The sequence below is a fragment of the Manacus candei genome, unplaced genomic scaffold, assembly GCF_025592945.1.
Source record: "Manacus candei isolate 608988 ecotype Guabito, Panama unplaced genomic scaffold, ASM2559294v1 h1tg000023l, whole genome shotgun sequence".
Lineage (NCBI taxonomy): Eukaryota > Metazoa > Chordata > Aves > Passeriformes > Pipridae > Manacus > Manacus candei.
Window position 1 is genome coordinate 551,640 of NW_026138071.1, and position 14,119 is coordinate 565,758.

General features: G+C 56.8%; 1 protein-coding gene across 1 annotated transcript; it reads right to left on the reverse strand.

Annotated features, from left to right (window-relative positions):
* Nucleotides 1–692: 692 nt before the first annotated feature.
* EN1 (engrailed homeobox 1) lies at nt 693–5,171 on the reverse strand. Its single transcript, XM_051786603.1, has 2 exons — nt 4,178–5,171; nt 693–1,564 (listed from the first exon to the last, which is right to left on the reverse strand). The coding sequence occupies exons 1-2, from the start codon at nt 4,854–4,856 to the stop codon at nt 1,248–1,250; spliced, it is 996 nt and encodes a 331-aa protein (XP_051642563.1). The 5' UTR covers nt 4,857–5,171; the 3' UTR covers nt 693–1,247.
* Nucleotides 5,172–14,119: the final 8,948 nt, after the last annotated feature.

A 14,119-nucleotide genomic window follows, 5' to 3' on the forward strand; every position in this document is an offset into this window, starting at 1 on the left:
CGCCACCCTGCGCTTCCCACTCACGCGGCAGATGTGATCCCGAGCCCTGGAAGAGAGAGCGGAGGGCAGGGGCTGGGGTCGGGAGCGCTCCCAGGAGCGGCGGCGCAGCGCCCAGCGCCGAGCGCCGGTCGCTCCGGTCGCTCCGGTCCGATCCTTCGGAGACATCCTCGCTGGAAACAGCGTGCGAGTAGATCCTCTCGGACCGAGGCAAGGAGCTGTCAGACAAATACCTTTCGAACACATCCCGGAGCTCTAAATGTCCAGACGGTTTCAGGCAATTTTTCAGCGGGAGCTGGTGATATATTATTACCATTATAAAGACATGGGTTTTATTTCTGGTTAAAAGGGAGATGCGGGAGGCGAGGCAAGACCGCAACAGCCAAAGAGAGTTAATTTTTTTTTAAGAGGTTGGAAAAATTAAAAATAATTTTTAAAAAATCGAAGGTCTCAGATAGGGTTTTTAACAAGGGAAGAGAGGTTTAAAAATCACTGCACCTATCCATCGGAAACAAAACCTAAATATGCCACCAAAATAGCACTATGTACACAGCATATGGTGTATGTATATATACATTTTTTTATATATTTTTATATATATATATTTATATATATATAGAGAGAGATAGATATATAGATAGATATATATATACAAACATCCATACACTAAAATAAAGAACTACGGCCAGCCTGGATCCTGAACACAGTCTACACTTTATTTCAGACTACAGATTTCTGAACATAATAAAATCTTTGGCTTGTAGCGGCGGGTTCAGTCTCGCAGTCTGTGGATCAGAATTATTTTTTTCCTCGGGAAAAAAAAAAAAGAGAGACAGAAATTCACACACACACACAAAAATAAAATAAGATCAAACGAAAGATGAGAAAAGTCCGACATTTACTGTAAAACAAGAGCAACGGACATGGGGGGGCAAAAAAAGAAAACAAGGAAAGCAAAGAAAACGAACAAACGAACAAAAGAAAGGAGAAAGAGAGAGAAGGGAAGAGAGAAACTGTCCAGCAAATAGAGATCGCTACACGTATTTCTTACCTGAAATTAAATATATACAAGGTCATATGCTGTTTGGCTATATAGAGATAATTTTTTTAAGTGTTCATATTTTATTTTTTTTCTTAATCGGAGTCCTTATACTATGGATAGACAATAGATCTGCTTTTAAATCGCACCTGTCCGCCTCCCGGCCGGCGGGCCGGCGCCGCGGCGCAGGGCTGGGCTGGGGCCGCCCGCCTCACTCGCTCTCCTCTTTGTCCTGCACCGTGGTGGTGGAGTGGTTGTAGAGTCCCTGGGCCATGAGATGCAGCGCCAGCCCGTTCTTGATGCCCGTCGCCTTCTTGATCTTGGCCCGTTTGTTCTGGAACCAGATCTTGATCTGGGACTCGTTGAGGCTGAGCTCCTGGGCCAGGCTTTGCCGCCGCTGCTCCGTGATGTACCGGTTCGCCTGGAACTCCGCCTTCAGCCGCTGCAGCTGCTCGGCCGTGAACGCCGTCCGGGGCCGCTTGTCCTCTTTCTCTGTCTTCTTCTTCTTCAGCTTCCTGGTGCGGGGGCCTGCGGGCAGGGCACACACACGCCGCTGGGCAGGGCCGTGCCGCCGACCGACCGACAGACCGACCGACCGACCGACAGACCGACCTCCACCCCCGCCCCGCCGGCCGCGGAAAAATGGCCGACGGGTGCATTTGTGCTGGTTCCGTGTATCCCCCCCAACCCCGGCACCGCCGCCCCGGTGCGGTGGAGGGAAGGATGGGGAAGGAGCGGGGAGGCCGGGGCCGAGCGCGCCCGCGCATCGCTCGCCGCCCCGGCCCCGCAGAGCCGGCCCCGCAGAGCCAGGGGAGCGGAGCCCGCTCGGCCCCCGCCCCGGCACACGTCGGGGTGCCGCTCCGCCCGCCCCGCCGAGACGAGCCGTGCTCTTTCCGCACGGCTCGGGACCGGAGCGCGCCGGCCGGGCAGCGGCTTCGCCAGGCAGCACGGGGAACAAGGATCCCCGCTGCCAGGCACCGGGAAGCCGCCGCCAGCAGCAAACTGGCCTAAGGCTGCCTTGGTCTCTTTTTTGGGGGCCCTGACCATCTCCGCAAGGCCAGCTCAGTCCCAGGGAGTCCTCCGCCGCCACCCCGGTGCCCCGCCACCACCGCCCGGGTCGTCCGGGCTCTCTGGTGGCCGATCCTTGCCGGGGACCCCCGGCCCCGCTTGCGGCTCCCTCCGTGCAGCCCAGCCGAATGCATTGCCCCCGCCGCTCCATCTCCAGGCCGCAATGGGGCCGGCTGAAGTGCGACACAGCTCACCCGAGAAGCTGCCCGGTCCCGGGGCACATCCTGGGGGCAGCGCCCGGCCAGGGAGGAGAGGGTACCCCCTGTCCTCTGCTCGCCGGCCCGGCCCTACCCGACGAGGGGAGAGAGGAGGAGAGGAGGGGGGAACCGTGAAGAAAGGGATCTACGAAAATCCCCCGACAGCTGCCGGGCTCGGCGGGTGGCCCCGGGCCCGCAGACCCCCGCCAGCAGCAGCCGCAGCCGAAGCCGAAGCCAGTGAGGCCTCCCTGCTGCCGAGTAGGCCGAAATCTCCTCTCCCGGCGCAGCCCTTCCCCGAACAGGGGGATTCTCCGCGGCTCGGCAGCGGCTGTAGGCGGGGAGAGGGACGGGGCCCGGCGGGATGCTCCCAGGCTGAGCCGGAGGAGGGGCGGAGGGCACGGGGGAGTGAATAGTTGAGCCCCGGCACCTTGCAGCGGGGTGCCGGCGCCTCCGACCGCCGCAGCCCGCTCGTCCCCGGAGCCAGGAGAAGCAGCCGGGGCCGGAGGGCAGCTCCGAGCACAACAAAGAGAGCGGCCGAGCTGAACCATCCTCCCCTCGCCCTTCTCCCCTCCGGGCTGCGGCGAGCAGGGAGCGTCGGAGAGGACATTCAGAAATGATTCTTTGCCCGAAGAAAGGGGAGGAAAGGAAATGAAGGCGCAAGTGCAGAACCCCGGGCGCACGGTGGCCCTGGGAATCGGCAGCACAACACCCGCGGCCGGGCCGGCCGGGAGCGAGGCCGCGCCGTCTGACAGCTCTATCACCCCATCAATCACCCCAGTCAATCAAAGCGGCTTTTCTGAGTTTCAAGTCGCTGGACGTGTCAATAACGGGGGATGGAGACAGCTCGGCCGCACTGACGGCCGGCGAGGAGCACTAGGCCGGGCAGAGCAGAGCGGGGCCGGGGCAGGGCAGCAACGCCTTCCCTGCGCATCGGAGCGGCCCTCGGGAAGGCACAGGGCAGCCTACCCCGGCCCCGCGCCGCGCTGCTGGAGCCCTGGCTGCTGGCCGGGGGTGTCATGTGGAACCCCCTCTCCTCGCCGTCTACTTCTTGCAAACAAATGGCATTTAAAACCAGAACGTAACGGTGATGAATAAGGGGCTGCCTGGGGCACCTGGGGAGTTTAAAGAGGTAGAAGGGGCGGCAGAATGGGGTCGGGAGGGCCGAGCCGGCGGCTCTCACCGGGACTGCCCCGGGCAGAGGCACATCCCCTCCCCGGAGCTGGGCCCCAAACAGCAGCAGGGAGCACCGGCTCCAGCGGCAATGCGCGGCCTAAGGGCCTGCCTGGCTCGCTGCAGAGGCCCCGGTAAAACAGCCCCTCCGCCACCTTCCAAAAAAGCCCTTTTTCCTTCGCCTGCCAAGAAAACAGTACCTCCCCCATCCTCCCCAGCCCCGCCAGCAGCCGCTCAACATGTGGCTCGGGTCTTCCCCTCCGCCACCAGCACCCAGGAAAAAAATAAAATAAAATAAGGGGAGAAAAAGCTTCCGAGCAAGGAAGCGGCCGAACCCGCTGGTTTTTTTCTCTCTCGGCTCTCATCCCGCGCCGCCGCGCTGCGGAACACCCGGGGCTGCGGCAGGCGGGGCGGGCCAGGGGCGCGGGAAGGGGGTCGCTCTCGCCGGCTCTCCGCATCGAACCGCTGCCGAATCGGGGCCAGGCGTCACATTCAAATTTGGGAGACTCGGAGAAGGAAGGAGGGGTGGAGTGGGGGGGACGCGTTTCCTCTCGCCCCGGGTGACCCAGGCCACCCTCCCCCCGCGCCTCCCCACGCGAGGTCCTGAACAGGCCGGGAGCCAAAGCCAAGGGGGGAAGAGGGGAAGGGGAGGGGGGGGCGACCTTGTCACGATTTAACAGCTCCCAGATGCGCCGCGGTTCCTTACCCGAGGACGGTCTGTCTGAATACCTAGTGCAGTAGACCCAGGCAGGCCACACCAGCGGCTGTTGCGAGTCGGGCTTTATAACAGGTCCTCCATTATTAGAGCCCATGAGGAGGATGGCGGGGCTGCCGTGCTCCCCGTACTTCGCCGGGTGAGTCTCGCCCCCGTCGGCGGGGGGCTTGGCCGCCCCCGACGCCGCCGCCGCCGCCGCTGCCGCCGCGGCGGGACTGGCTTTGGAGGCGGCGGCGGCGGGCGGCGGCGGCGCGGAGCCGTCGGGACGGCAGTTCGAGTCCGGGCAGAGGAGGGCGGGCGGGTTGGGCGGCCGGGCCAGCAGCGGGTTGACGTTTTCTCTACCTGAGCTCTGCCCCCGGTCTCCGTCCCGCTCCCGGCTGCCTCCTCCTCCGCCGCCGGCCGGGGCGGGCGGCTCCTTCTTGCAGCCGAAGTCCGGCCTCAGGATGTTGTCGATGAAAAAGTTGGTGGTGCGGTGGGGCGGCGGCGGCGGGGGCGGCGGCGGGGGCGGCGGGTGGCGACGGCGGGGCAGAGGCAGGGGGCAGGGCGCGGCGGGGGAGGCGGGCGCGGGGCTGGGGGACACGGGCACGCTCTCGCCATCGCTGCCGCTGCCGCTGCTCGCCGGGCCGGGCGCCGCGTCTCGGTGGCCGTGCCCCTCCGGCGGCTCTTCCATGCTCAGCCGCCGCCACGGAGATCGCTGCCTCTTTTCCCCCCCACCCACCCACTTTACGCCCACCCCACTTTGACGGTGGGTGGCGGGGTGGAAAAGGGGGAGGAAAAATTTAAAAAGAAAAAAAAAGAAAAAAAAAAAAAAAAGAAGAAGAAAAAAGAGATTAAAATCCACTTGTTGGGCTGGAGCTGAGATTTTTTTTCTCTCCCTCTCACGGATGGATCCAAAACCGGGGAGACACTCGAGGGCTTCTCTCCCCCTTCTCCCGATCAGCTTATATTTCCACCACCAAAAGGAAAAAAAAAATCAAACCCAAAAAGGTGTACCACGGCCCCCCCAAAAAACCCGCCCCCCGAAAACCCGTCACGATCTGCCCATCTCCCCGTCGCCGCCGCCGCGGCGGCTCTGCGCTGCCCCGCTGTCACGCTCCGCTCTGCCCACGCCGCGGGCTGCCGGAGCCCGTCCCCGCCAGCCCGGTGCTGCGCCGCCCGCGCCCGCTTAGGGTTCTTTTTTTAATTCTTTTTTTTTTTCTCTCTCCCCTTATTTCCCCTTTTTTTTTTTTTCCGCCTTTTCTAAAAAAAAAAAAAAAAAAAAAAAAAAAAGGCCAAATCTCTGACAGCGCCGATCCGTGCACCAAACTCTCCCTAAAAAATCCCTCAGCCACACTTTTTTCACTCGCACCGGAAGCACGTGAGGTGGCCCCGCACGTGGGGGCGGCCAATGGCGCGGCGCGGCCGCCGCTGACACCCCGCACCGCGCCCAATGGGGCCGCCGCCATAAATACCGCGTGGGGACCGGACGGGGCGGACGGCGCCGGGCGGGACGGGGCGGGCGGGCAGCGGCGGCAGCAGCAGCGCCCCGGCGGGGCGGGAGCACCGCACCGCGCCCACGCGCGTGGACCCGCTCCCCCCCACGTCGCCCCCCACCACCAACCCGACCCCCCACTAGCCCTGTAAACAAATTCCAGCAGCGGCGTGCACCCCCTCTCAACGCGTGGTGTGTTGATTTTTGGTCATCGGCCGCTTTCGTGTAACCCCAGCGATAATAAACACCCCCTCCTCCCATATCTGTGCACTTATCCCCCTCTTTTTGTTTTCTGTTCTCCCGCAGCGAGGGGAGACGGCGAGCCGGGCGGAGGCTCGCCGGGAATCCAAAATTTTTGGTTTTGAGGAGTAAAAAATGACAATGACAATAAATAGCAATAAAGGCGGGAGGCACTGCCAGGGCGAGCCGGGCTTGCGGCCGTTGCCTCTCTGGGGTTTCCCTGTCTCTCAGTAAACCCCTCTTTACTAGGTTTGGGGTGTTGGGGTTTTTTTTCAGAATATGAAGCAGATCAGGGCCAGCTCACAGCTGAACTCGTATCATGTTTCCTGCTCTGTTTTTTGGTGTTTATTTGTTTGTTCGGAATCTGTTTGTTGCCTTTTTTTTTCCCCTAGTATTCTTCTTTGGTTTTGTTTTGTTTTTTTCTGCCCAGCAGGGAACAACCACCTCGGGACGTGTGTTGAGGCAGAAGGGAAATTTAAGGATTTTAAAGGTTGGGAAGAAAAAGCCATTTTTTTTCAGGAACGATGCTGCTATCTAAAAATCAATTTACAGGAAAAAAAATAAAAATACCCTGGCCCCGGTATTGGTTTTGCTGGGCTGCTGGGGACGCAGCCAAGCGCCGCAGGGAGGGCGGCTCTGCCGCAGCCGGTCCCCGCGGCCCCGGGCGCTCCCGGCCGCCAAGGGCCGAGTCGCTGCGTGGAAGGGCAGTGTTGGTGCTCACACTGCGGCACTAGGGATGGGGTCCCCCCGACACCTCACATTTTACACATCGGAGGAGGTCCGGGTGTGCTGGCTGCCCGGAGCCGCGGCGCTTCCCGGCCGACCGCAGGCACCTGCTCCGGCTGGAGCCGCGCTCCTGCCCGCGGCCGTTTCCTGGGGATATGGGAAGGGCAATTCAGGGCGTTTTCTCTTTCTGACGTAACCGAAGCCCCCCATTTTCCCCTCCAAAACGGCGGCTGGGTGGCGGTGGGTCCGAGGAGGCCGCGGGGCCCCGCGCAGCGCTCCGCGCCTCTCCGTGGGGCCGGGCCGCGTCACGTGCCTCCGCCTATATATCCTATATGTGCACGGGTGCGGGCTCAAAATACACCTATAGCTCTATGTGTGTGTGTCTATATCTGTGTGTGTCTATATGACGGCGGTGCCTTGCGGGCTGAGCTGCGGTGCCGGCAGCAGCGAGGTTCCCTCATCTCGCCCAGCCTCGCCGCCCCGGCTGGATGGGCTTCCCGCCCCGTGGAAGCGGCCCGGTCCGTGACTACGCTTCCAGAAGGCGACCAGCACCGGGAATCGAAGGAGACACCTCCGGGTGTCTGTCAGCTGGTCCCCAGGTGCCCGGGAGGCGTGCGTGTGCCCGCAGCTCCGAGGCACGTTCGGTTATTTTCTGTACCGGGGAAACATTACCGAATTGTTACCTCCAGCCACACAATAATCCCCTAAAATAATAGCTGGCAGAACAAAATCAGCCCTGGAATCAAGAGCTTCATCCGCAATTAAATGAATGTTAACCCCCTCCGCATTCACAATATCATATCATTTACTCGCACCGAAATTGGGTTTATTTATATTTAAGTTAGCAAAATTGAAATCTTTATCCCAAAAGCGAGCGTGGGTACTTAATTAAATTCTAATTAGGACACTATCAATATCCCATTTAGCCACGTAGCCTTTGTGAGCCGCGGTCCCTTTCAGAGCTGTAAATGGGGGCTCGCTGCCTTATCTCTCCTGCAAGAGACGCCTTGAGAAGGGCTGCAAAAGATAATTTATAGGTTTTAATTACTCTTCATTCCGCCTGATCAGCTTGGCGTTCATCACAGGACGGCGAATAAAACCTGGTCAAAAGCACTGTCACTATTCCCTGGCAAGACGCTTAATCAAAGTAAGCAGGGCCATATTACACGCTGCGAGCTTCTTCACGTAATTTCCCAGCTGCTGATAAAGCTAGTTGAATAATGCTGCAGTCCTTCGGAGACACCATTTACAGAAATGACTTTATTGACGGCTTAACGTCGGTAATTCATTTTACCTTTCATGTATTGGGAGCCCGGATTTGTTACAGTAATAGGATGATAAATGTCCTGGCGGCCCTATAGCTTTTATTATTGAATACAATACACACACCCATCCTTAAATGTTCCAAAATTGGGTAACAAAAGGGAGAGAGAGAGAAATCGAAGCCTTTAACTATTTAATTTGCCTTCCTGAGCACGCGCGGGGGGGAAGTGTGTGTATGTGCGTGTGTGTCTGTGTGTACGTGTGTGTGTAGGGAGGGGGATTATTTCATCTGGAGTCCTCCCTTCTTCTAGAAACTGTTCTGGATTGTAAAGGCTTCCCTATAAATTGAGTAGGTTTGTGTATGGAAGGGGTGGGGGATCGGCTGGATGAATGAGGAGGGGTTAAAGGAAAAGACGATGTATATTTCCAGGCTGGATATTTTTTCCATCGCGACCCTTCCTATCTAAATAGATAAATATTACTCCCCGGCTCGCAGGTAGTTACGGTAATCGGGGTAATACGTCTGCACACAGACGGTTTACGGACGGAAGCTTTAAAAAAAAACTCTTCTTAGGAAAAAGTTCCCTCTGTAACTTGTGGGTGCCGCTGGGTTTCGGGGCGCCCGTAGGGGCGCCCGGTCCCCTGGTGCCCCGTGCCCGCTGCCGTCTCAGGGGGGGCCGGTCCCGAGGAGCCGCCGGTGCGTCCAGCGGGGCCGGGACACCGGGGGCTCTCCCTGAAGTGCTGCAGGGCCGGGGCTGTGCTGCGGCTCTGCTGCCCCTCGGAAGTGCCGCGGTGCCGTCTGAGTCTCTTGCAGGTTGGTGTCCCCACCGGCTCTCGGCGGTGGAGCTTGGGTCAGCCATCCTGGCATGGGGCGGGAGAAAATCCAGTCCGGGAGGTGGAAAGCGGCCGAGGGGCGGCGGAGCCGGGGAGCAGGGCTGGGACCCCCGTTGCCTGCCGTCGGGCTGCGCGGAGGGCGCTCGCATCGCTCCCGCCGCACGACGCCAGCCTGCGGCGCCCGCAGCCTCTTTGGAAACGAGGAGAAATAATTTCTCCGATTTCGTTGCATTCACTTTTTTTTTTTCCTTTTCTTCTTCGCATTTTCTTCTTTTTGAGGAAGGCCACCAAGGAAGGAAGTTTTAAAATTGAAAATAAAAATAAAGTTAAAATTAGATTAAAAACCCATCGTATTTTTTTTTCTCGGCGCCCTTATAGGAAGGAGAAAGTATAGAAACGTGGTTAATATACGCTGTGGTAATCCTATTTCTAGGTCTAGATCAGATCTCATTGGGGCCTTTGCTGAAGGACATAAATGAGTTGTTCTAATACAATAGATTTCATCCTTCCTACAGGGACTGGCTGACCAGAGGTTTTGTTAAAAGTGAATACGAATAGATTTCTGCTACAAGTGCAGCATTATTATTATGAGCTGTAAGGTCAGACTATACATTCCGGGTCCCCAAAGCCTATAGACCCTGGGAAAGGCGCGGGATATACCACGTCATTGTACCTGACAGTCTCTTCAATAGACTAATTCAATTATCGCTTGGGGATTCAGTCTTCATTGAAAGCAATAATAGCGGTGTAATTCGTTGGTAAATAGGTATTGGAAACAGCCCCGCTCGAAACTTTTTTCGGAGCACAGGTTTGTATCTCTGGGATGCAAAATCTCTTCTGGTAGCAGCGCGGGGAGCGGGGAGAGAGGAAGGGATGTTTTTTAAGAAAAGGAGGGCCGGGCTGCGGGGAGACCCTGGCGCGACCGGCCGGAGCGACAGCCCCGCATCCCAGCCCGGGCGGGCAGCGCGGCCGCCCCGCTCCCCCGAGAAGTTCCCGGCGCGCCAGGTATGTTGTGCCCTGGTGTCCTGGTGCAGAGTTATGAATCAATTACCACTCAGTACCACCCCCACCCCGGCAATGCAGCCCGGTTCTCAAGTCACGGGGATCTGTAGGAAAGGTTTCATTTTATTTACTTCATTGTCTGTCCCCACTTCCCAAGGAGGACGGAGGCGAAAACACCCCACAGAAGTTTCTAGGGAGAGGAGACAAAACTGTATTTTTTAGCGGTATTATTAGCTTGTTTCCTTTTCTACAGAAAAAAAAAAAAAAGGAAAGAGAAAAAAGGAAGGAAGGAAGAAAGAAAAGAACGAAAAAGGAAGATAAAAAGGGAAAGAAAAGGGAAAATTGAAGACGAAAAGAAAAAGGAAAATAAAAAGTAAAATTAAATAAGAAAAGGAAAAAACCTAAGCAAACAAGCAAACAAAAAAAACTTATTAAAAAAGGAAAATTAAAAAAGAAAAGTAAGAGTAAATAAATAGTAATTAAAAAAATAGTAAGAGAAAGAACCAAGGAGAAAAGAAAAATTACAGAACCCAGAAAGATGGGGGGAGGGAAAGAAGATGCATAGAAAAAAGGAAAATAAAAATTAGAAGGAAAGTGAAAAAAAGAAGTGGGAGGAAAAGAAAGAAAAGGAAAAAGAAAAAAGAAAAGAAAAGAAAAGAAAAGAAAAGAAAAGAAAAGAAAAGAAAAGAAAAGAAAAGAAAAGAAAAGAAAAGAAAAGAAAAGAAAAGAAAAGAAAAGAAAAGAAAAGAAAAGAAAAGAAAAGAAAAGAAAAGAAAAGAAAAGAAAAGAAAAGAAAAGAAAAGAAAAGAAAAGAAAAGGAAAAGAAAAAGAAGAAGCTCGTTCCTTTCCAGTGGCCTGGCTGGAAACCCCTTCCCATCTGTTTCCCAAGCCCCCTCCCGCCTCCCACACACATCTGCAGCCCACCCTACCTCGCTGCGAGCAGTACAAGTCACCTGGATCGGGTGCCTTAAAAAGTCTCAGCTCCCGGAGATGTTTATCGCTAGCTGGCCGGGGGAGGAATAGATCCGAGGAGGGCAGCGGCATCCTCTCGCCCGGCGAGCAGCTCCGGCGGCTGCCTCTGGCCGCGGCTGCTCCCTGACAATCTGGTTTAAGTTACAGTGAAGGTTTCTGAGCGCTGCTTTGCCCCATTTCGGGACAGATACTCCTGTCCCCTCGCTAAAGACGTTACCAATAGGGGATGAAAGTTCCGTGGAAGGTTTGGGGTCTGCACACGCCTCTGCTCCGCCGGGCCGCTCCCGGTCCCTCCATGCGCCTCATCACCCGCACACCCGCTCGGGTTGGCTCCGACCCGTTTACATTTTAAAATATGTTTTCAATTTCCTCCGGCTCTTCCCACCTATGTCTCGCCCTGCTTCTCTCTCAGCTCGGGGAGCCGTGGAGCTGGAAGCAGGGAAGAGTCGGGAAAACTTTCGCCGCCCGACCCCGAGGGTGGCGGAGGGGGCCGGGGCGGCTCCACGGGGCTCTGGCGGGCGCAGGGGGTGTTCTTGCCCGGGGGGGCTCCCCGTCCGGGCAGGGTGCCGGGACCCCGCTTTGGGAACGGCACCCCGAGACTTTTCCCACCTCGAGTGGGTGTAGGGCTCTCCGTGGTAGTACAGCCTTTCCCTTCCACGGCTTCTGGATATTTGGCTGACAAAGGGGCACAGGCGGGACTGGCGCCCACGCCGCACACCCGCTGCTCTGCCGTGGTGTAGGGGCAGGGGTTGTCTGCGTCCAGCTCCACGCAGCCCCGCCGTGTCTCCCAGCCCACGCGTGCAGCCCTTCCGCACTCTCCGCGCGTGTATTTGCGTGTCAGGTTTTGCGGGTGCGTTTGTGCGGTTGAACATGGGTGCGGCGAGGGTGTGGGGGAACATTCGCTTGCACACACTCGTGTGCAAATGGGTGTAGCTGTCAGCTCAGAGGCTGCACACGGGCACGGTACCCCTCCACCACTAGTCCTCCCTGCCTTCCCCATCTGCCCGAGGGCCGCCCTGAGGGGCTCCTCTTGCCAACCCCGCGCCCGTCCACCGCCCGAGAGCCAGGGGTCTGTCGCGGAGGGAAGTTTGCCCAACTCTTCGTGCAGAGGGATGCTCCGTCCCGGGGTCATCTCCTCGGCTCTCAGGTGCACACCCCGCTTCAGGCGCCTGTCTGCAGTGATGGCAGGGGCTCTCCACCAACGATCTTTAGGTATTTTACCCCGAGGTCTGAACGACAGCACCGGTGTCGGGGGACGTGAGTGTCACCAATTTTCCCCTTCCGGTCCGCAGGCAGCTCAGGGCTTTCTCCCTGCCAGTGCTTTGGAGAGGACCCGAGACCCATGCCCTTTACCACAACATTTCCGTCCCCCTTTCTGTCACTTCGCACTCCTACGGCCCGGCCGTGGCTGCAAGACGCTCCTCGGAGCCGGGAGGCGATACCGGCTGGGGGGTTCCGGCCTGCGCCGGGTCGAGATGCAGGCACGGGGAAAGTTGAGAAGGGGAGAAAGGGGGGGTAGGGGGGAAGAGAAATCCTTTGTGTTTTTGTCCTCCTTTGTTCCGGAACTAACTTGACCACTGTGGCTGGGAGCAGCACGATTTCGATTGAAAAAAGCAAGGGAGAGGGGGGCTCTTTTGATCCTCATCGGGGAAAATGATGCTCGGGGAGGTGGCCGGAGGTGCTGACACCGGCGCTGGGCTCTCTCAGCGGCGACTCACAGCAAAATTTCGTTGAAGGCACTATTTCTGCCTTGCCTGGAAACTTTCGGCTCTAATTGTCCATGTTGCTCCTATGAGCCGGGCTTGCTGCTCTCTGCTCATCCGTTCCCAGGGAGAGAAAACAGTGTGTGCACGGCTAAAACGCAGCAAGATAAAATAATCAGTTTTAAAAGTACGTGTTGGTTTGGGGGTGGGGGACTGGGAAAGGGGCAGAGAGTAAAGCAAAATAAGTCTATTGCCTGGAGTAATGATGCAATGTTACTGCTGCCCAGTGGCAGTAACCGGAATTGGGTCATTTTAGGGACAAACGCCGGTAAAATTCAAGTCACGTCCACTTTCGATATAAGGATGTGTCCTCTTTAAAAATTGTTATGCAAAAGACTGTCGTACGTGATCTTCTTGCAATAAAAAGCAGAAAGTCAAATATTGGAGCCCAAGTCAATAATGTATGAACAGATTAAGCAACCTTTCTCCCAGGCAATTATTTCAGCAATTGAAAACCTCACTGGCTCCAAATTTCAAAAATAATAATAACAATAGTAGGAAAAGTAAATAAAGCCCAGCGCAAGTGAGATGGTCTCCTGCTCTTTGGCCCTTGCTCGAGAAGGGTGGGCGGAATTTTTTTTTCCAGCTGGGAAGAGTAGCCGAGAAGGTATTTAAACCAGCAGCAGCCTGAAAATCATAACGATTCATAATAATCTACGGATCGCGGGAGTAAATAGGCATATCGCGGGGCCACTGGCCTGCCGAGGTGTATTTGTCTTTAAAGCTCGGGGTAAATTAAGTTTCCGACTGTGTAATTCTAACAAAAGATGATAGAAAACGCACTGGGGGAGTAATAGATGGTGGCACCGGGGATCAGAGTGGGGAATGGGCTAAATGCTGATTTATGTGCCGAGGGCCGGGGTGCGCCGCCGACGCCGCGGGAGCAACGCGAGCAGCTCCTCGGGTGCGGGAGCTCCGCGGGTGCGGGAGCTCCGCGGGGGAAGGCCGGGATGAGCCGGGCCCCGAGGACGGCCCGGAGGAGCCACTGCTGGCAGGCGGCTTGTCCCGGCACTCCCCGGGAGGGAAGCTGCTGCCCTCCGCGAGGAGGGACACGCGTCCCTCTTGGCCGAGATCGGCATGAGATCACGAGGGAGGGCAGGAGGTCTGGCAGCAGGGAGCCAGGGGCAGAAGAGAGAGCTGGGATGGGTTTGCCCGAGCATCCTTGTGTCTAAAGTTGCTGCAAAACTTCGAGAAAGAAAACGCTCAGTCACGCACTGCAGGCTGCTTTCCCCCCCGCGCTTTCTTGCTTTGCGTCCCCTGCCCCGTGGCTGCAAGGGCTGTCAGCCACGCAGCAGGCAGGATTGCCTTTGCGAGCCTTTCTCTGGCTCCACCATAAAAACTTCCCCCCCCCCCCCCCCCCCGTCTTCACCGATTCTGATCTTGGTCTTGAATTTGGTCGGTGGTGCAGTGGCAATAACTAGCTATTCGGTTTGGTTGCAAAAGAAGAGAGTAAGTCAAAAGCAAGGAAACTGAACTTTCTGGAGACAGTCTGGCAGAGATTGGGGTCTTCTCCCTCCTGGAGAAACCGTGATGAGGTTTGAAGTGTGGGATGTGACTTTGGACGCATTTGGGGGCAGTGTGGGAGGAAGAGGAAAATGTTATTTGGGAACAACGATTCCTCCCCATGGGCAAGTGAAGAGGTCTTGTGGGAGCGCCAAGATG